The sequence below is a fragment of the Melozone crissalis genome, unplaced genomic scaffold (genome assembly GCF_028551555.1).
Source record: "Melozone crissalis strain CALT ecotype California unplaced genomic scaffold, PUWL_Pcris_2 ptg000033l_1, whole genome shotgun sequence".
NCBI classification, from domain to species: domain Eukaryota; kingdom Metazoa; phylum Chordata; class Aves; order Passeriformes; family Passerellidae; genus Melozone; species Melozone crissalis.
Genome location: NW_026535811.1, coordinates 13677925 through 13699904, shown reverse-complemented (window position 1 = coordinate 13699904; position 21980 = coordinate 13677925). Strand labels below are relative to the sequence as shown.

The 21980-nt window shown below is 38.4% G+C and overlaps 1 protein-coding gene across 4 annotated transcripts in view; it reads left to right on the top strand.

Moving 5' to 3' along the window:
* DGKI (diacylglycerol kinase iota) overlaps positions 1 to 21980 on the top strand; it is a 200111-nt gene that overhangs the window by 76243 nt on the left and 101888 nt on the right. For 2 of the 4 annotated variants that reach the window (XM_054281810.1, XM_054281813.1), the window contains exons 3-8: positions 9305 to 9400; positions 11904 to 11978; positions 14348 to 14404; positions 15039 to 15104; positions 20886 to 20957; positions 21262 to 21378. In XM_054281810.1, coding sequence (XP_054137785.1) covers positions 9305 to 9400; positions 11904 to 11978; positions 14348 to 14404; positions 15039 to 15104; positions 20886 to 20957; positions 21262 to 21378 — 483 coding nt within the window. Of the gene's footprint in view, positions 1 to 9304; positions 9401 to 11903; positions 11979 to 14347; positions 14405 to 15038; positions 15105 to 20885; positions 20958 to 21261; positions 21379 to 21980 lie in introns of those variants that run through there. The other 2 variants (XM_054281812.1, XM_054281811.1) reach the window with 1 other exon arrangement.

Below are 21980 nucleotides of genomic sequence, written 5' to 3'. Positions count from 1 at the left end.
TTAAGGCTGAAGACACACATCATGTTGTCTGCATCTGCAGAGTAGGTAATTGTAATCTTTGGTTGCAGCTCCTTGTAGGTATTATTAGATTTCTTCTGGGGCCAAGCTAGTGTGTAGACATGGAGACAATGTTTCCATCCCTCTTGTGTTTCTGGGCTGAACCACTCTAGGGCTGGCCAAAAGTTAAAGCAGGTTGTTAAAGGCATTGTCCAAATCTCTTTTAAAGTGGCAAGCATGGGGTATCAACCACCTCTCTAGGAAGACTGTTCCAGGGTTTGGCCACCCTCTCTGTGTTTGCTAGTGCAAGTCTGTACCTCCCCTGAACCATCCCCACACACCTTCCATGTGGTTATGCACTGGTAAGAGCTAAAAAGATGAGCATAAGCCAGCAGGTCACAAAATGTCTCAATTAAAGCAAAACATACAGAAGATTTTTACACTTGGCTATTGGTAAAGAGGTAGATACATTGCATTATCAAGGCACCAGCCACCCAAGCAGCTTTTAGTTGAAGATAACTTCTGTTCTGATGAATATGGCTTATGTTTATCTTTGCTCCCTATATAAAAACAGAATTGATTTCTAGATTGCCTGCTGTTCTTGAACTCCAGGAATTGCACTCAGAGTTTAAAGGGATGAAGTTTTGCAGGCTGAGTTGCAGGAAGCTGGATTATATTCACTATGAGGGTCTGCAATTTGAAAGCTTGCATAGAATTCTCTTGGAAGTGCTTTGGAGAATACCTTGTTCCTTCATTCCAGCAAACCCAGGTGCTGATTCAGCAAGGCAGTAAAAATGCCTGTTGTGAATCATCACTGCTGTTCAGTAGAAATCTGAAAGATCACTCACATAAGTGAAGGGTTAAGCACATCAGCTAAATTAAACACTTTTGAAAACTGTACTTAGAAAAAAACAACAATCCCTGCCAAAAAAACCTCTCTGAACCCCAAGTCCAACAAGCACAGCTTGCCCTTCCTCAGTCAATTGTCTGCTACTCCTTTACCAGGGTGATCCATTACTCCTTTTACCTCATGTGATCCCTATACATAAGTACATCAGGAGTTGCTATAAGTTGGTGAACATGGCTTAAATATTTTGGGGTTTGATTGTGTGTGGTTTTTTTGTAGTTTACTTCCATGGTTGTGGTTTAGATTTTTGGTCAGTTCAATTTCTTAGCTGTTTGCAGCCTCTCAGACTGTTATTGCTGCTTTACTTCACACTTTGATTGGAGAAGGGAGGAAACTGTGTCATGTGGGGAGAGGGACATGACAGTGAGTGGGAGGCATCTGTGGTTGGGAGGAGACTGAACTAACCACCCGTAGTAACTGGTAAAAGGGAAAAAGGTATTTCTCAAATCTGAGGTATGATGGAAGTAAGGTTGGGACATATGGGGGAGGTTGAAGTGGACCAAAGGTTTTGAATATGTCGTGAATTTCAACAAAGAAAAAACCCTAAGTTTTAATTTAAGTTCAGAGGTATATTTGGTAGAGTAAAAAGATATTTCAGTTGATGTGTCAAAGCCAGACAAGAAATTTTTGTATTTAATCCCTGGAAGGCAGCATTGATCAGTGTGTGTTGTATCCTCATATACATCATCCTCCTTTTCAGTATTTCTGTGGATGATTCTCCAAGGACACATGATGGGTGATCTTTCCAAAGTCTCAGTGACATGAGAATAAATTGTCTCTTGACTTAGAAGGGAGGAAATATTTTCTACCACAGTCTTCACAGTAATAACTGGAAAGAATTCCCTGGCCATTGCCTCCATTTTTGAGAACTCCTTTCAGGTGATTTGCCCTTATCAGCTGGACCTGTGAACAGGGCACTGAGTCAAAGAGTGGGATTCCATTCTCTGCTCTGTCACTTACCTCGTGAGCGAGCTCAGAGGAGTTGTTTTTCCTCTCAGTACAACAGCCTCTCTACTGTAAAACAGAAGTGATGATTCTCATGTCCCCTAAGACTTTTTGCACTAAACTCCCCAGAATTCTTTACTATTGTAGTTGCTACTGTCTCTGTTCCCTGAGGTTTCTTTTCCCTAAAATACTTTAAAATGTCCAGTTTCATCACATTTCTTACACTTAATTCAAGTTAACTTGTAGCTTTGCTGTATAATTTAAGGTTCTCTTTTCACACCAGGGCCATACAGAATACAGTGTGTGGAGTAGGTGTTATAATAACCAGAAGGGAGTGCCTGGGAATGTCTTGCAAAAAGGAATTGACCTAAATGGCTGCCCCTGGGATATGTTTATGCCTATCCCTTTCTCCCACACACCTTCATTTCAGACATCACTCCCAAGTGTTAAATAATAAAGCAGGTAATTCTAGCCCAGATTCTCAAGTGAGTACACACTGAGCCACCCAATACACTGCCTGTGTACCTTTGAGGATCCAGGTCTTTGTGTATTTTTCTGTTGCCCTTTTCTACCAAGGATTATAACCATAAGCTTGTACACAAAGTCTTCCTGTAATTTTCTTTTAACTACTGCCTTCTAGCTCTTGCTTTCCATAGTGCCTACGGAACTATTGACAGCCACTATAATAGTGGAGTGTTGAACATCTCCAAATCTTCCTTTTTTTCATAGTGGATTTTTTCTGTTAATGCTCATTTCTTCCCTTCTCCCATGACAGCAAGACTCAGAATCTTTCCCCCACTTCTTAAGAGGCATTTGAAAGTATTCAGTTTTCATTATTGGAGATCAATGAAAAATCTTGACTGATCTCTGCTTTATGCTCTGTGAATGCACAATTGGAGTCCTCTAGGTACAAGTTGAATGTTTCCACAGGAGAAATATTACAATTTATACTATAAATCATGTGTATAAAAGACAAAGCCAGAAATCTTTTAGGTCTTAACAAGAACAGAAAACTGTGTGTCGTAGTAGAAGCTGAAAAATGGCATTTGGCAATATGTGGAAGAAGGCTTACGTCAGGAGGGTTGTACAAGGCACTACCTGATTTCACATGGATGGAGTAAGGAAAGCCAGATCTCATCTAGTGTAGAATCTTAGAGGAACATGAAAGGTAACAGGAGTGGTTTCTGTAGGCAAATCAACAGTGATAGGAAGAGAAGGAAAAATGTTGGGCTGCCACTGAATAGGGCAGAGAACATGGTGACAAAGGACATGGAAAACCTGAATTGTTCAGTCCCTTCTTTATTTTTACCTCCATTGTTGCTGGTAAGAGCTGCCTTCAGCAGTCCCAGGTCACTGATAGCAGGGTCTGAAAGAAGGAAAATCTACTTTTGTGGAGGGTGATCAGGTTAGGGAATACTTAGACTGAACACAAAAATCTGTGGGACCTGATGAGTTGCACATAAAGGTGCTGAGGGAGCTGGCTGATATCACTGCTAGGACAGTCTGGTGTCTTTGAATGGTCATGATGGTCAGAGAATGTTCCTGAGGACTGCAATGAACAAATGTCCATTCTGCCTGCAAGAAGGATTACGAGTATCCAGGGAATGCCTGGCTAATCAGTCTTACCCTGATTTCTGTGAAGGTTATAGAGCAAATCCTTCTGGAAGTAATTTCCAAAAATATTAAGAATAAGAAGTGACTGAGAGTATTCAGCATTGATTTATGGAGGGGAGATCGTGCCTGACCAGCCTAACAGATTAAATGACTGGCTTGGTAGATGAGGGGAGACTATTGTGTTGACTTCTGCAAGGCTTTTGACACCACCTTCCGTAACATCCTTGTAGATATACTGACTGGGGTATGGCTAGACAAGTAGACATGAAGTGACCTATATAAGTGAGGTATTTAAAATTAGTGAATGTGACTTTTAAAGGAGTCTGCATTATATTCTGTGCCTTTTTGACACTAGTCATTAGTTCTGTCTGCTTACTTTCATGGCAGTAAGTGTTTGGAAGTGCCTAATGATGTATTAAAGCTTGGATGATTAGTCTATGTGTTAATACAGTAGCACATATTTTACATATGATGAAACATTTCCCTCATTCTAGATAAATTTATTTCTTTTCCCCATTAATGGTTTGGCTTCTGCATCATAACTTCCTAAAAGCTATGCTAACTTTTACACTGAAGGGGATGGACTTCTCTTCCATTAGGGGGTCTTCAAGGCTAAGTTTTGTAACTGGCAATTAAGCATTCAGTTGAAAAGAGATGTTTATATTTATATGCTCTCATGACAAAAGGAGAATCCCAGGGTATTCCATTAGTCACATAAAAAGATGAAGAGGTGATAGGAATTCGAGTTCAAATTATGCAGTGATGAGTGGAAGCCCCATGCATATTTAAAAATTGCTGAATTTCTGTGTGCAGTTGACACTTGAAGTGCTGTGTTCTGGATCAGTAGTTCTGCTTTGCTGCTTCTTTTTCATGAAGGTTTGAGATTTTTATATTCTTTCCAGAGAGCTCTAAAGAGAAAAGAGGTCTGTCATATTTCAGGATGGTGGCCATATCTTTGTGTTTTTCCAGTGGTGTAGAGGCTGCAGTGATTTTGCAGACGGTGCCCATCTAGAAAACATGTATTTTTTTCTTGTTGCTGCAGTGCAACTGTTATCAGCCAAAGAAGTGGTTCATGAGGACATAGGGAATCATCATCTCTGTTGATAGCATCTGAACATTGCTACTCCATAAAAACAAATGTTTTCATTTTGCTTCTGTATAAAGGTGATCTCTTAGCTGGAGCTTAGGGGAGTCTCAAAAGGCAATTGATGCAGAGATGTTGGAAAGCATGGTGGGGGAAAGGAGAAACATATCCCTATGCTGTTTTATTTTGCTCTTTGTCCACATATTACACTTGCAATAATTAAGGAATAGGTGACCTCTAAATGAAAAATATTCCCAAATTAAAATGTGCTAATATGGAGTTAAAATGGAGAATATATATCAAAAGAAAAATATTTGAGGCACTGCTCCTGTTGGCGACACGAGTATTGCAAACTCTGAAATTTCAGAATTAAGGGTGAAACGCAATCCAAACATAACAGTAAGAAAGAGACATCCAAACATTTTTTTTATTTGGGAAAGAGACATCCAAACAATTTTTTTTTTGGCTCAATAGTAATTTCATAAAGAAAAGGGTCAAAATTAATAATTTTTGGTTACAAATATATTTAATTAAGTTTGGATTGATGACCACTGATTTTACACTAATCATAAGTATCACCCAAATGCATATTTGCAAGGATATTCTTCTCTCTTGCTGGAGTGTTAACAAAGGGAAATTTTTCTTACTGATTTATTTTAGAGATTTTTCTCAAATAATTTTTTGCAGAATGTCAGTCATAGCAGGAGTGGAGGAGAGTTCCATTCCTCCTGTTAGAATTGGAGTTACAGCCCTTTTGAACTAAAGATTGGGCTGACTGGTTTATTTGTTTGGCTGAATAAGTACAGCTGTTTGATGTGGCAAATTAAAACAGCCAGGTTTATCTTCATTGCTTTTGACACCATGCTGACTGCAGTCTGAAGAACAGTGAGGTGTGGAGATAGTGGTGGGTGTTAGTAAAATGGTAACTCTTGCTCTGTCATTTACTATGCTGGAGAGCTTGAAGAAATCCAGTTCAATCAGTAAATGAGCACAAGTCATGAATGCATGTATGCAATTACATGGCCCCCAAACTCCTGATCCTCGAATTCTTATTTCTCTTCCACTTCAGGGGGGATTGTGTGTGGAAGTTGTTTTGTATGCAAGGAATGTTTGCTATACTGAAATTATTTTTGTTTGCTATTGAGGTGGTAATGGATCAGGAGCAATCAAGTGGGAGGTCTCCACCTGGGAGATGGGGAGATATTGAGATGGTGTGTTCCCTGTGAGCCAGGCTGCCAGGAAAGCACTGCTGCCTCCACTTCACTGAGCAGGGGCTCTTTTTCTTCCCAGGACACTTGTGAAGGCTGAGAAGCTGGAGAGGAGAGAGAGTTCACAGTTTTCTTTATTAGGGTACAGTCATTGCTGTTTTATTCATAGTGATGGACAGTAGCCATTTTCCACATAGCAAGTCAGAGCAAAACCTGTCAGCCCAAAAATGTGATTTGATGGGTTGGCTGAGATGGCACCAAAATCATCAGTCCCACTGAAGACATCTTTAACCCACCACTCTTTGTGTCAGACCAAAAGTTATGTGGTCACAGGGTGAGTCATTTTGTCTAGCTGATTTGGTAAATAAGATATTGTATTTGCTGGGTCCCCTGTGGCAGGAAGGAATGATGGATCTGACTCCATGTTCTCAGAAGGCTAATTTATTATTTTATAATACTATATTATATTAAAGAATGCTAAACTAAACTATACTAAAGAGTACATAAAGGATACTTTCAGAAGGCTAAAAAGATAATGAAAACTTGTGACTCTCTCCAGAGTCCTGACGCAGCTTGGTCCCAGTTGGCCAATGAGTGAAAACAACTCACATCAGAAATCAATGAAAAAATCACCTGTGGATAAACAATCTCCAAACCCATTCCAAAGGAGCAAAACATAGGAGAAGCAAATCAGATAATTACTTTTTTCCTTTTTCTCTGAGGCTTCTCAGTTTCCCAGGAGAAAAATCCTGGGCAAAGGGGTTTTTCCAGAAAATGTGAATGCCACAATAAGATATCTATTTATTTTCCATTAGCTGAACTGAATTTATGTGTAGCTTTACAGGCACAGAGTCAACATGAGGAAAATGGCAAGAGAATGAAACTGGTGTCTATGTCTTCAGGGACAGAAAAAGAGCAGCTGCTTCTTTAAAATCCATTAAATACTAAAGCCAACATAAAGACATCAAGTACAAAATAAACCAAACTGGCAAACTTTTTATGGAAAAAGAAAAGGCTGTGTCAAAATATACAGGTGATAGAACCTTTACTGTGGTTAAGCTTTGTGTTAAACAGGATATCATCCTAGAGGTGATAGGAGCTTGTTCCAGGGACCTCTGTCAGCTTTTGTGTTGGTAGGTGGGGATGAGTGCCCTTTTGTCCAGCGTGTTGTGGAATATTGCCTGTAAATTTTGGAGTAGAAAATACTGTCTTGTTAAAGTCAAAATTCTTGATAAAAATGTATTGATTTTTTTTTCAAAATTTTCTATCAGAAGTGAATAAAAAATTGGCTTGCAAAAGGTCACAGGGCTTCCTTTGACTATATGATGATTTTCATAAGTGGCAAGAGAATATGTCATCATAAAAATTACAGAGCCTTGTAAAATTTAAAACAGTGAAGTTAAAATAATTCCCTTTGATCTTATTGAGAAAAACTAACTGAGAAGGAAAGATTTTTGAGGGAGGGCATTTCATCTTGGGCAGTCTCAGCTTTTTTCTCTGATTCAGGATGAAAGATTTTCCACAAGTCCATTTGCTGGAATTGAGATTGAGAGTTTTCACACGCAGTGCTGTGAAATTTTCTGTGGCTGCAGGTGTCTGGAGGTGTGCCACTCATACCAGATCAGGTTATTTACATTTTTATTGCCTAGTTGTATTAGAACTCTATAATAACATGAACTTGAAGGTCATCCTTGTAGACTACTAACTAATTTGATTTACATGGTGATGTAAAGTTAGACAAGTAAATCTCTGATATAATCTGGAACAATAGAGAACAAACAGTCTAAACCAGGTTATGGAAATAGGCCACTTTATCTTTAGAAATCCTGATGGCAAGTTATGTGGACCTGGTCCAAATGAAGGGGCGGTTAATCTATTTTTTAATATGATTTTTATTCCTTGTTAAAAATTCTGTCCCAGAGCTGTGTGCTTTCCTATTTAGCTTTCAGAGTTGGTCTTTGCTGAGAATCGTTTATATCCTATGAGATTTACCTCTGGGTTATAATGTTGAGTTGACACTGTTTTGTCAGCAGAGAATCTGCTCAGGTCAAGCACTCTTTGGTGAGCTTGTATTCTGCTACTGAAGACAAAATAGCTGCAATATAAGGACACACATGAGGGATGGAGTTTACAATCTGAATAATGTACCCCTTAAGAAAGGCTTGAAAATTTTCTTAAGCTAGTGCAAGTCCTTAGAAATTATTCTGCAATATAAAAGTGTTGAAAATCCTTACCCAAACTATTGTGCTCTGGGAATTAGAACATTTCTGATAAAGACCTGCAGACAGTTAAATCTGTCACCAAAAAACAACCAGTGTTGGTCTTATCCTCTAGTTTTATTGGAAGTGAACACCATGGTTGGGGTAGCACCATGTGCACTCTTGCCTAGTCCTGGCTGTTGTAGATACACTCCAGAAGGAAAAGGATTTTGTTACTTCTGCTTTCCTGCATTACCTAAGAAATCAACATATCAAGAGAAGCTATCTCATTTTATCACTTTGAAACTGACAGTGGTATTTTAAATAAATGATTTTCTCCAAGATGGCTATTTCAGAGCATCCTGCTGTCGGACGCCATCTGTTTGGTGAGCATCATCATTTCTGACTTCTGCAGTGTGGGAAGCAAATGTCAGACTGTCAAAGCATTTTCTATCATGCTCTAATTCTGGCTGAACAGAATTCCTATTTATTCACTTTGTTTAAGTGGTGTACAGTAGACTTTCAGGCTTTTTAGTCACATCAGGATTACAGGGAAGTGAAACCCACAGTCTACCTACAATCAAATCTCTTTATAACAAGAATTTGTAAAGAATCAAGGTACAAATTTGGTCAAATGAGGCTGTCAAGACAAAGTTAGATGTTAGCCTATGATGTTAGATGTTGATCTAATTGTCAGTGTGCCAAGTATTCTTTTTTTGAGAGCATTCTCAAATGAATGTGTTGTTCTTTCATGTATAAAGTTCAACTCTAGTCTCTCTTGGTAGTGTAATGCTTTATTGAGGTATTCACAAAGAGAGTGTTGACCCAGCTATTAAAAAAAAAAAGCATTTTCCCTAGTCTAGTTTTTCCTATCATCCTAAAGGTATAGTCAGCATGTTGTTTTTTACTCCTGTGCCTGGTTCTCAAATTTTTGTTTCTCCCATTGAAAGTTCATTAGTTGTGGGTTTTTTTCATCTCTCTGGATTTTCTGTTTCTTTAAAATTCTGTGCACATTACATGCTTATGAAACCTGAATTCCCAGTTAAGCTATGCAACATGTGGGAAGAACATCAGCAAAGTTTAAGTCAAGTGTGTTCAGATTGGTGGCACATCATTGTATTGTCAGCATCCTTTAAGCTGGGATGGTCAGCCAGGGAAATGCTATTGTATGTTATGGCTTTGTGTTGTAGGAAACCAAAGAAATACCTGGTGATGTGGTAGTTGATTTTTGTTTGGCCTTTTTTTAAAGTTTATTTTAGTTTTCTAAATTTGTTGAACATCACATTTTTTCCCTATATGCTCACATGGCTGAATTTAACAAAATAGATTAATAACTATTTCTTTTTCCCAGGAAAATGCTGTGAATGGAGAGCATCTGTGGCTAGAGACAAATGTTTCTGGGGACCTCTGCTACCTGGGGGAGGAGAGCTGCCAAGTCAAATTCTCAGTGAGTTATTTTTGGATTTCTTTTTCTGAGGTAACAAGCCTGGCTTCAGACTGATGCAGTGCTCAATGGCTTGAGAGCTTGAATTGTTTGCCCGAGTTCCAAAAGGAGAGCAAAAAGGGCAAAAGGCTTCTGGTAAAGACTTTATTGCTTCAGGAAAAAAGCCCAAACCAGTTTTGATTGACCCAGATTATTTACACAGTGAGAAGGTAATGAACAGCTTCACTAACGTGGTAGGGGAAAAAAAGAGTAAAATACTGAGATGTTTCAGTAATATTAAAAGACACTAGTCTATTTTACATGAAAATATACAAAATAATATCACTTGTTGCAGCCTCTGAGCAGAGGTTCTCATCAAATTTCTGCAATTTTAATCACTGCAAGGGTTTGAACTGAATTTTCCAAACTCTTGAATGCACTCCCCAGCAATGAGTGCATTCATATTTGAGTGTTTACCTTCTCCTGTTTGGGAATATTCAAGGTTAGCTTTTTCCTATTGAAGCTTTTCTGCTGTCTATGGAAGCATTTCATTGGAGTGATCTCAGATCCATGAGTATCTGTTGACTGTGGCACTTTCAGGCTATTTCAGGAGCTCTTTTTCCCTAGTGTTTCAGCATGATTGCTTCATCAAAAGAGAATAAACTACCCAAACCCCTTTCACTTTTTTATTTAGGAAGCTTGATAAGAGTGGGGATCCTGTGCTTATATCCTTGATCTGAAACAATGCTCTAAGGGAGTATGCTAGCCCTTGGACTGTAAAGGTTAAAGGGAATTCCTCTTCTCTGGGATGTTTGTGGTTACCATCTGTGACTCCTCATGATACTGCCTTTCTGCTTTAACTACCACCCTGCCCAGTGCTCCCCCACCTTCAGAGCATTTAATTAAAATAAAAACATTTTGATTCACTAATCATCCCCAGTTTTCAGGGCAATGTCATCCAAAATACTTTCCATAGTACACTTTTGTGCTTTCCAGAGCACAAATTTAATATCCATCTCCTAAAACTTCTCAAGCAAATTGGGTGCATTATGGTATATAGCCTTAAGGCCAAGCCTGAGGAGCTTTTGCCTCCTTCAGGGTACTGAAGCAAAGTCCCAACAACTGCTGGTTGTGTGGTAATACTCAAGGGAAGTGCCACTGTGTGTTTGCTGTGCACTTACACTGGTCCTGAGACACTGAGTTCTGGCAAAAGCTGGACACAGGATTTCTTTGGCTGAGTGGACCTTTGGTCTGACCCAGTGTGGTGGTTCTTGTGTTCTCAGTAGATTTTTTTGCCTTCCTAAAACTGAGCAAATTCTTCCTTGTGATTTAGCACATTGAAAGTAACATGGAAATTTAGTAATATATTGTATATTATTTAATATAAAAGAGATAAAAACTTAGCTTGGCAAACACAGAGATAAAAACCATGAATTTACCAACTCATGAAACATGTGAAAGCCTGGTCTGCTACACAATGCCATGATTCTTCAGGTGAAACATTAGAACACCATATACATGTGAACATGTGCTGTTAGGGTGTATCCAGATAATTATGACCATTAATAAAATTATCATAACTATTCTATAATGTGAGCTGAAGCTGTGTTCCCTTTTTTAAATGAGCGTATTTAAAATATGCTGAAAATTATAAAGAAATAATTTATTTGAGATTTAAATGGACGTGAATAAATTAAATGTAAGACATCTGAAGCAAAGAAATCTCAACTTACTGTGTATTTATAAATCTTCTGTCCCTCAAGCACAAGTCTGTAAGTTAAATTTACATGAAAATTAATTCCATCTGGTTAATTAAATTGAGTTTATGGAAGTAAAGTAAGTAAATACATTCACTCTTCTGGATGTATTCTCTTGCCTTTGATATGCTTTGGCCCAGGGGATTCAATGGAAATTATTTCAAAAGCCTTATTGAAATTAATAAAACTAACCAGCATAATTGAGAATTTTGTCCCTGCTGTAACATTTCATAAGCATTTAACAGCATTCTATGAGAATTTTATCATTCTCTGCTAAAATAACCCAAGTATTTTTCTGCAAGGCAATAGTCAAGCCCATCAAATTAAATATTTTATGATAAGCATGAAATGACCTCTTACACACTGATGTGAGTTCTCTGGTTTGCATATGCAATTTTTCTCCTCTTTGCTCATCATCCTCATGGGATGCTCACTTTTAGAATGATGCTCTGCACTGTTAACCTGATCTCTTACATAAAGGGAGGCATTCACTTGTTGTTCAAAAGCTGGAGTACTGTGGCTGTTTGTTTTTTTCACAAAAGTTCAGATTTTAACCAGAAGAGCTTCAGATCTTCTTTATTTATTTATCAATTTATTTATCTATCTATTTATTTCTTAATTTTTTTCCCCACAACTGAGAGCACCAAAGGAGGGAGAAATAAATTAAAGTGCATTGCATAGGGAGCGAAACATCTCCTGTTTTTCAGCTGGCTTTTTTTTTCCCTCTGGGCATAGCTACACACGTACACACTGTCCCTTTGCTGTTGCAGAAGTCTGCTCTGAGGAGGAAGTGTGCTGCCTGCAAGATCGTGGTCCACAACGCCTGCATGGAGCAGCTAGAGAAGGTGAGACATTGCCATCTTCTGGAGCCTGACGTAGCCAACACACTTTTAATTCTTTCAGTGAGGTTTCAGCCTGGAAAACACTCTGTGCCAAAGTTTTCACAGCTGTTTTAACAGTGTACATGTGAACAAAACTTGGCTTAAAATTCCACCTTTTTTTTTAAATATATTTATTTGAACCCTGTGAACCATGAAAAACCCCAAAACCAAACAAAGAAAAAACTAGAGAATGCTTTCACAGTTTTAATGCTTAAAAAATAAATTTCCTCTGCTTCTTAACTAAAAATGGAAGCTTGAAGGTGGAGTATCCTGTCATGTAAAAAATTGGCCTTTTACAATTCCTCAACTAAAGCCAGCATAATTCATTGTACGACAGCTATACTTATTATGAGCAGCGCAGCATAAGATGTTAGTGTGAACTTTGCCCCCTGTATTTACTAGACTATATTGTTTTCTCTTCAAAACTTCAGAATTCAAGTTTTTGTCTGTCAAATGGAAAACATCAAACCTTACCTTCATGCTACCATTATTTCTGTGAGCATCTGTTCTGCTCCTCATTTCCTTCTAGGATCCTTGATCACACCCAAGCACCTACAGCACATCTCTCACTGACTTCAGTCTTCCCCTCAGAGATTTGTCTTCATTATGCCTAACTGGAAATGTGCTAGAGAAATCTCCTCCCCACCCTTTTCAGTCCTGGTGGGATTTGTGCAAAAAATGTGTGGGAATTTCCCCATTGCTTTCATTAGAGCTTCATTTTTGCTCTTAAATGTTTAGCAATGTTGTTCTTCATAAAACAAGCTGATGCATAACAAATTTATAGCAGCAACCCTATAAGGAAAGGGCTTTTTCCTTTCCAAGTATTTGGACTCATGTTGACAAATCCCACAGTGATTGCCATAATACCAAGTTGGAGAGGTACCATTTCCACCCCCAATGCTTTTATTCACAGTGAAATTAACATTAGCACATGCTTTCAGCGCAAAATGTTACCAGTGAATTTTTCATGATTTCCTTCATCACCAGCAGTGCTGACTTTCCATAGCCCAGTGAGTTGGTGGCATTGCCAGCCAGAGAAAATGAGCACTTAGATAAAACCCAGCTTCTCTGTGCTGTTTTGGAGACCATGAAATCCCCCTCTTGGCAGAGGGCTGTTACAAAGTCTTTAAAGTTTAAAACTAGTACATAAGTCTTCTGTTTGACCCTCTCTGCCAAGGTGATAATTTTAAGGAAAATAAATATAAGCTGGGTCTTGCCTGTCTGCCATGACAACAACAAATTGCAATTCCAGGTGAAGAGCAATGGAAGACTAATATTATAATGCCTTTCATTTCTTTATATGTACTAGGTATTTTGCTTACATTTTTTGTGTGTACCTTTAAAAATTATTATTTTTATTTTTGCTCCTTAGAACTGTGATTTTGAACGTAATTATTAAATGAGGGAAGAACTTATTTATTTGTGGAGGGTTGTATTTAAATTTGGAGAGGCTTGGTCGTTCTACGTAACAAAAGCATAGCTGTGCATTGTCTTCAAATGTTTAGTTCTTTGAAGGATAATCAACTCAAACTTGAAATTTTTTAGTTTAGTGCATCCTTACTTCACATATCCTTTAGACTTTGTGCAGGTCTCTCTCTTCTTCAGTGCCTGTTCTAGTGTCTACATCCCTCTATTCTTATTTCTATTGTTTTTCTTTTCTCAAAGCTTTTTTCTCATAGGACTACCTTCTTGTTTATTAAATACTTTTTTTTTCTCTTCACCTTTCTCAAAATGTTTTCCATTTATGAGAACTCCTGTTCTCTTTGCAATGGCAACACCACTGCATGAGGCAATACAATGGTCCCCAAATGACTTGTGGCTGGGGAAGTGGATGCAATCATCTTTCTCTAAGGAAAAGGTAGAAATCTATGAGAATTTGCATGGTTCTTTATGTAAGTTGCAACTTCTCTACAGATTTTGTTTATGAAGACATAAGTACAGGATGTGCAAAAAGGTCTTGAGTGAAGAGTGAAATTTCCAGCACCTTTTGAGACCTAAGTTGAAGTCTGCACTTGTTTGCAAATGATTTTCAGAAAAACAAAACAGATAAAGCAGTTTCCTTCTAGAAGGAGGAGGCAGTTGAAATATTTGAACTGAGTAGGCAGCAATACCATTAGTGGAGCTGGGGGCTGTGTAGAGGTCTAGCAAGGAGAATTCATATGGCATATGAAAAGAGATTTTTTTCTGACATCCAGGTAAGTATCTTTTTTCACCCAGTGAAGCTAATATTTTAATAGATAATAAATACTTTGGAAGTCTAGCCTAAATCAAGATATTGGAATAAATTTTCTTTCAGCTCATTTTAAGTTCTAACAGTTTTATTTCAATGCCAGATTAACTTTCGCTGCAAACCAACTTTCCGAGAAGGAGGCTCCAGATCTCCAAGAGAAGTAAGTAGTGGACAAATTTCTTTTCATTTGACATGTGTGCTGGTCCCCCTGGTGTGCAGCTGCAAAAGTGCTTTGAGATTGAGAGGAGTCTCAGACAGAGAATTGGTTCCCAGTGGAGTATGTTCCCCTCTACAGAATAAATGTAAAACAAATTCTAGCTGAAACACTCTATTACTTATACTGACAGAAACCATTTCACTGTTCTGTTGTCTTTTGCCCACTCACTCAGTTATTCTTTTTCCCCTTTTTTTGGTAGCATTTTTTTCTTCTTGGCCTTTCAGCTAGTATTTTTGTTTTTTGAAAAACTATTTTCCTCTCCTTTCGCTTCTTCTCTCTTAATCTTTTTTTTTTCCTCTAGAACAATCTCAAACATAAAATCAAAGATTAAAAAACCTAAATATTTAGGAAGTAGTTCTGGCCTGATTTCAAAGAGAAAAAACCCCACCACCTTGTCCTTATTCCTCCTACAGTTTTGGTCGTTTTTGAGGTTTCCTGCAGTGCCTGCTGCACATTTTCGCTCCAGGAATTACTCTGTTGGCTGAAGGGACTTTTTCCTTGGTGTCTGTGAACAAATTTAACAGACATGCAAGGTGCCCATGCTCCTCTAACACATCTTTTTTATCCTTGTTTGCAGAACTTTGTGCGGCACCACTGGGTGCACCGGCGGCGGCAGGAGGGCAAATGTAAGCAGTGTGGAAAGGTGAGATTTCCTGCAGATCACAAGCACAACACAGGGCACTCAGGAGTTCAGGGTAGCTACTAGGTCCTTCTAGTCACTGCATTTTTTTTCTATCACAAACACTTGGCCTCTTATAATAGCTAATGCAAGCCTGAGATGTTCAGCATTACAGCTCTGATTCCCACATGGGAAGTGAAAGGCAGCTGCATCTGCAGGACTGAGAACATCATTTGTCCTGGGAGGTTGTGGTACTGGCTGCTCAAAGTGAGGAGGAGGAAAGCTGTGACTCCTTGAGCCTTTTTAATTGCTAGGCTAGCCCTGTACTAATATGATGTTCTTGCAGTGCTGTCCTCTGTGCCAAAATTGTGATGGCCTATTTTTTAGGCTCCTGGAAGAGAAAGGCTGTTGCTTTCTTTCTGTACCAGCAGCCTCTAAAATCTGTGAGAATGCTTTGTGCTTCTTCTGCCTAATAGATTATGAAAGCTTATTTCTAAAAAGATATAAAAAGAGGAAGAAGTACGTTAATTACTGAAGGTCTTTCTTCTGAAATATTATGAACCTCTGAAATGTATTGGGAGATATTTAAAAATTAAATTGACAAGGATTCAATTTCCTTTATTTAGCACTATATTATACTTCTGCCTTCCTCTTTACAAATAGTGAGAAAGTCCATGTTTCATCTCCATGGCACAGCGCTTCAGTCAGAGGAATATGAGATTTGTATCTGGATACTCATGCAGATTGCCAGCTACCAATAGGACATGCAATAAAAATGTGATGCCATTTTATAGCAAGTACCTTGGGAATGGTGCAGCAAGGCAGTTTGCACACAGCATTCTTGGGGTATGGCTTTGCCATCCTTCTCTGCCTTCTTGGTCTGGATCTCCCCTGCAGATATTTGGAGTTGATTTTGCAATGAGAGAACTCGCCAGATATCATATCCAAACTTGTGCTGGGTATGTACCCAGCCAAGTTTGGACAGCCCTGGTTGGTCTAAGTCTACAAATCCAACCATCAAACAGACAATATAGAAAACTTCAGAGAAAATCTCAGTTTTCCCCATAAATAAGAAATATTCAGTTAATAGTAACATAAGTATGTCGTAGTAGAGTTTTTCTTTGCCAGGGAACAAAAAATTAGAGAAAATTATAATGAAAATAATCAGTTAGATTTATTGGCCAAGCAGTCTCCTATTACAGCAAAATGCATGTGCTCTACTACGACATTTCAAAAACTTGCAAGTAAGAGCCACCTTTATTATTCTCTTGTCTTGCAAGAAAAAGGAAACTATCATTGAAACAGAATGACAGTATATTTAAAGCAATAAAAAATATTAATCATAGAATACTTAAGGATTCTGGTAGATCTTATTGTTGATTAACAGTCCTATCTCATGCCTGGAATGGGATGGTTAAGTATTTTAGTGATCATTAATTACAGTTCAAATAAAGAAAGTTTTCAGGATATACCCATTTCATGCTTCAAACCATAAGCAAGTGGATAGGAATTCATGCACTCCGTATCCTTAGCACAGCCTTGTGACTTTATATTCTGTGTGCCATTATGTGCCATGGCTAACACTTCCTGAAAAACTGAGTACACAGGGGTCTGCCACTGTTCAACCTTAGATCAGAAGTGCAGTTTGAAAGAAATTTTCCATGTTATCATCACTTGCAATGGTTCACATGGGGGACAGTCTTGTAACAAATGAACTGAGTTCCTTTTAGATTAAACCTAATTGGAAGTTCACTCTGCAGTTACTGGTGGGAATTCAGTTCACAGGACCAGACCTACAGCTAATTCAAAGTGAAATTATCTGAAAATGCTTGTGTGTAATCTCTTGAGTACCAACAGAGCCAGTGCTACCCTGTTACACATGATTGCTAGTGCAAATATGGACTATAGAAACTCATCTAGGCTTTAGGTTTTTACTCTTCCTGAGGGTGATTTCACTGATTTATTGCTGAAGTATTATATAGAGAAACTGGTACCAGGGAAGTGGTCCTGGAATGTGCAGTGTAACCAAGAAAACTATTTCTGTCTCATGAATTTCCAGAAATCATGTCTTTATAGTTAACAATCGATGATAATCTTTCCTGTGATCTTGCCTTGTTGAACTTTGAGTTCATGTAAAGTTGTAGCATTTAGAAACCTCCTTTAGCAAGAAATTCCTGAACTTAACTACATGTTATGAGAAAAACTACTTTTGCTTGTTTCAAACCTGTCACACGTTAGATCTTTTTCCTAATACTTCATAGATGTTGTGTTTGAAGGGATGGTAATTAAGAGTTCCCAACCCATGCCATCCACACCATTCATGATGTTTAAGAGTTCTTTTCTTTCTCTTGAAGACATGGAAAAAAAAAGGCGGTTTTGTAGCTGTTAGCTATTTGTTATCTGAGATCATTAGAGTAATCAGGAATATTTTTTTCTTTCTATAATATGACATAAAAATGCTCAGACCATGTGGTCCAGCATCCATTCATAACTATGTGCAGTAATAGAAGCTTAAGGATGAATGAAAAGGAGTCCTTTTCTAATATACTTCCAGTTATGAGTGGCTGAGGGGTTTTCTGAGCCTGAGAACACATTTTGGACCATAATGTTAAGCAAACACTATTTCTTTAACCTTCTGTGGTGTCCAGAGTGAGATGCCTTCCACACAGATGCAGTGTGTGTCTACAAGGCCTCTGTCACTGGTATCCCTTTAAAGACCTGTGGATTGATGCAGGGCTGAATGTAAAGTTAAGACTGAAATTTCTAGTGCTTGAAAGGCCATTCTAGTTCTTTGTTATTGTAGCAGAGATCACCATCCAAGTGCTTCTGTTGCAGTCTGTATTCAAGTTGTAACAATACCTCTCTCCTACAGTTACGCTGCATTAGGGTATCTCTAAGAGCACTAAAAAGAGAAAATCTTTTGTAGGAAAACACTTGCAAAAAATTATTAGTAGCCCTAACACTGGTGTGAAAATAGTCTTTAATAATCTATACTTCTGTGAATATAAAAGGAACATATCAGAACTAGTAATCCCTATGTTCTGTCTTTGGTGCACAGGTGTCTATGTTAGTTTGTACTTTAATCCAGACTGTTCAGACAGGTTGGATTACCAACACAGGTTGGTTTTGTGGCCATTCAAGCACTCTTTTCCTACAAGTGCATTTTTTCTGGTGTGCACACTGTTTATTTCTACAGGAGCAGTTCCACAACGTGGGGTTTCGTGTGTTGTGGAGGGATTGGTTGCTGCAGAATCAGTGCTAATCATATACTGTTAGCCTGATGTTCTCAGAAAGGTGAAATTCATTTTCTGTCCCAAATTAGAAATTTTGAGTTAGAAGACCTCCTTGCATGATTGAAGACATCTGCAATTCAGTGCTTCTCATTCAGAGTAGGCAGAAAATATGATTTCTAGTGAAATATGGAGGGTTCCTTTGTTTCAGTACAATAGTCCCTGCCAAATCTCCCTGTGACTAACAGTGCACGGTTTATTTAATCAATTACTGTATTTGTGAAGCTAGCTTTCAAATATATCCCATTTTACCTGAAACTTCTATCCTTAGAAAGAATTAGCTCACATTTGTAAAGCAACTTGAGGAAGGAAAGTGATGGTTTATTGCTACTTATCATTAATATGTTTTTATTGCTGTATAATTTTCTCTAATGACTCCCTAAAAGCCAAATGACTTACTAAATAAATGAAAAATGATCCATCCAGAACCAGACAAGCTGCTCAGTCCATATGTTTAAAATGCACAGCTGATGGGCTGTGGAATTAATGTACTGAATTTAGACTCTTATTTTTGGAGATTTTGGGAGAGAAGAGTTTTCCCATTGATGTTACAAGGCAGAAAAAACCACAACACTTTGTGCCCATGAGGGACTGAAATAATTATTTTTTATTTTAGTGCACTTTAGAACAAGGAGGAGTGAGATTTGTTAGAAAAATTATGGAGCACTAGAGTAAGTAAATGAGGAAAAAGTGTTTTGTCCAGTGTCAGACCTCTGCTCCAGCACTTGTATCACAGTTACTGCTCTTATGCTCACACTGAATGGCAGACAAGATGTGCCCAGCCAGAAATGTCCGGCCAGCTTGTCTTTGTTAAGCCACGTCACTACACCCCATTGCTAAACCTGAATGTGCCAAATCACCATCATTATGAAAATTCTACTATTTGAATTTCTCTGAATGTAAACCGTGAGGCATGAGGGGAAGGATTGAAACAAAGCCCCAAAAATCTAGTCAGAGGTGACACAAGCCTTTTCAGGAGTTGGTCTTGGTGATGAGGTTCATGTGCAAACTGCTTTGAGTACATGCTGGGGACACCTGTAGATGAAGCTGCAAGATGTAGTTCCGCATTCTGGGCAGGCAGGTAGAGCCTCCTCCTTATCTGAATATCAATAGAACTGTCCTCAGCCACCCTGTACAGACAGATTGTTGCTCAACCCCTCACTTCAGAAGACCAAGGCATCTCTGCATGGTTTGTTTGTTTTGGGTTTTTTTTGTTTGTGGTGTTTTTTTTTGTGTGGGGTTTTTTTTTTGTTTTTGTTTTTTTGTTTTTTTTTTTTTTGTTTATTTAATTCTCCTTCTTGGTGTGCTTGACCTTTTCATTTCACTGAGCACTAATAGGCTCATTTGTCCTGCAGGGAGAAGGACTTTAATAACAGAAGCAGTGAGGCAATGACCTGTTAGACGTTACTAAATCAGTTTATAACTTTTTTTTGCATTGGGTCTTGGGCATTTTCCAGCATGTAGGAAATTTAGGTATTATTTAGCTTATTGAAAAGAAAATTGGCCCACAGATTCATCACTTGGGAGAGAGATGGAATTAGAAAATTCTGGATGGTGATGGGCTACTTACTGAGATAGAGGATTGATGGAAGACCATGAATAAAGGATCCAACCAACTGCAAATCTGAAATCTAAGCAGTAAAGACAACTGACAAACTTTTCACTGAAATTGTGGACTTTGCATCTCTCCAGGCATCAACCCAAATCAATTTTTTTTCTTGACTAAAATAACCTTTAACTCAGCTCAAAATTACAGACTGTATCTGATTGATTGTTGCCTGTGTTGCCTGCAGAAGGATATATAGGACACAATTGTCTTTTCCAATCTTAGAATTTACAGCACAGTCATATTGCATTCTGTAGAAAGAAGGTCCTCTCTAGGAGAATAAAATTGCAGTTTCTGGTAGGGGTGGGCATTTCTTGCTTTAAAAATGCAAAGAAATAATTTATTTTAATTGTGAGATCTGAATCAAGCCATAATGTTTTTTTTTTTTTTTTGGAACTTACTGGAAAGAGTTTAATCTGAGTCAGTTCAATAAAATTATAAACTTAATTACTTCATTTCCCTGTCAGAACACTCCCAGAGGGACGTTGTAGTTAATTTTGTTCTGTTGTAAAAAAAAAGGTAATTCTACTCTCTAGTAAAAAAGGAAAATTCAAATTCTTGTTTATATTTAGAACAAACAAGGTTGCAATGACAGAACACTTTGTTCAACAGAAAATCTGAAACTTGCGAGTCTGTAGAAATCCATTAAAAATTAAAATAGACATTTCTTCTCTATTTCTTCCATTGTTTTTAACTGGAAAAATGTTTAAGGAAAAGTGAAAAATGTTGCAGAAATCCTTTTAAAATAGTTTTGTAAATACTCCCCAGTGGACGAACCTTCTCTGTTACCTCCTATAATTGTCTTATCCCCCAAAAATCTGTTTGCCTAGCACAGTCACCTGGCTAGAGATAGATATTTTCTTATAGCCAAGAGGAATTTAATGGTTTTTTCCCCGCTGGTTATTCTAGGGCTTTCAGCAGAAATTCTCCTTCCATAGTAAAGAGATTGTGGCCATCAGTTGTTCCTGGTGCAAGCTGGCGGTAAGTGGAAAATACTTCAGGAGACTGGGTTTGACTAGGAGTGCTTGTGGGGTTCTTTTGTTTGTTGGTTTGGTGCTTTTGTTTGTCTTGGTTTGTTTTTGTTTGTGTCTTTTTATTTTTTTTTTCTAAGAAGACGTGGCTTAGGAAGATAATCTCTAGTTACATGTCCTGAATCTTCATATATTGAAGGACTTGAAGATAATGGAGTTGGGATTATTGCCCCAGTTTTTATACCAACACCATCATCTTCTTCTCCATGCTTCCCCTTTGTCTTTCTTGACTCTACTCTTTCCCTCTCTTCCAGTTTCATAACAAAGTCACCTGTTTCATGCTACATCACATTGAGGAGCCATGTTCCCTGGGGGCTCATGCTGCTGTCATTGTGCCTCCCACCTGGATCATTAAGGTGAAGAAACCTCAGGTAACTGCATGCTGATGTCTGTTTCTGAAGCTGTCTGGCTGTGCAGGGCCTGTCTGGCTGTGCAGGGCCAGCCTGGCTTCTCTGCTTGGTCCTCCTTCACCAAGGCATGCTTGTTCACGCCTGCCTCTCTCCCTGAAACCCAGCATACATCCATGGTGGTTATGAACCTGTATCCTCCTTCCCCTCCATCAAGTCCTTCAGTGAATTTCCCTGTTTGGGATGATTAGCAACAAACATGACTTGTTCTGAGCTGATTCAGCTCAGAGTTGTTCCTGTAACTGTGAGTTCAGCAAGCATACTGCAAGACATCCCCTATGTGGTAGGCAGTCAAGCATGTTTCATTAAATAGAGCTGAGCAAATACAGGGAAAAACTTCACAAACATTCACTTGAACTGCAGTAGGAATTGGCTGTGTCTGGACTTGCATCTTTTTGAATTTGCCTTTAATGGACATGTAAAGAATCAGGTCTTACTTGTACCAGGGCTTGCACATTCAGCTGTAAACAAACCCACACAGTTATTGTTGCACATAACAGGCATTGGACTTCAAAGCTTTTGTGATGGATGTGGTAGGTCTTGGAGAGGGTAATTCACTGAACACA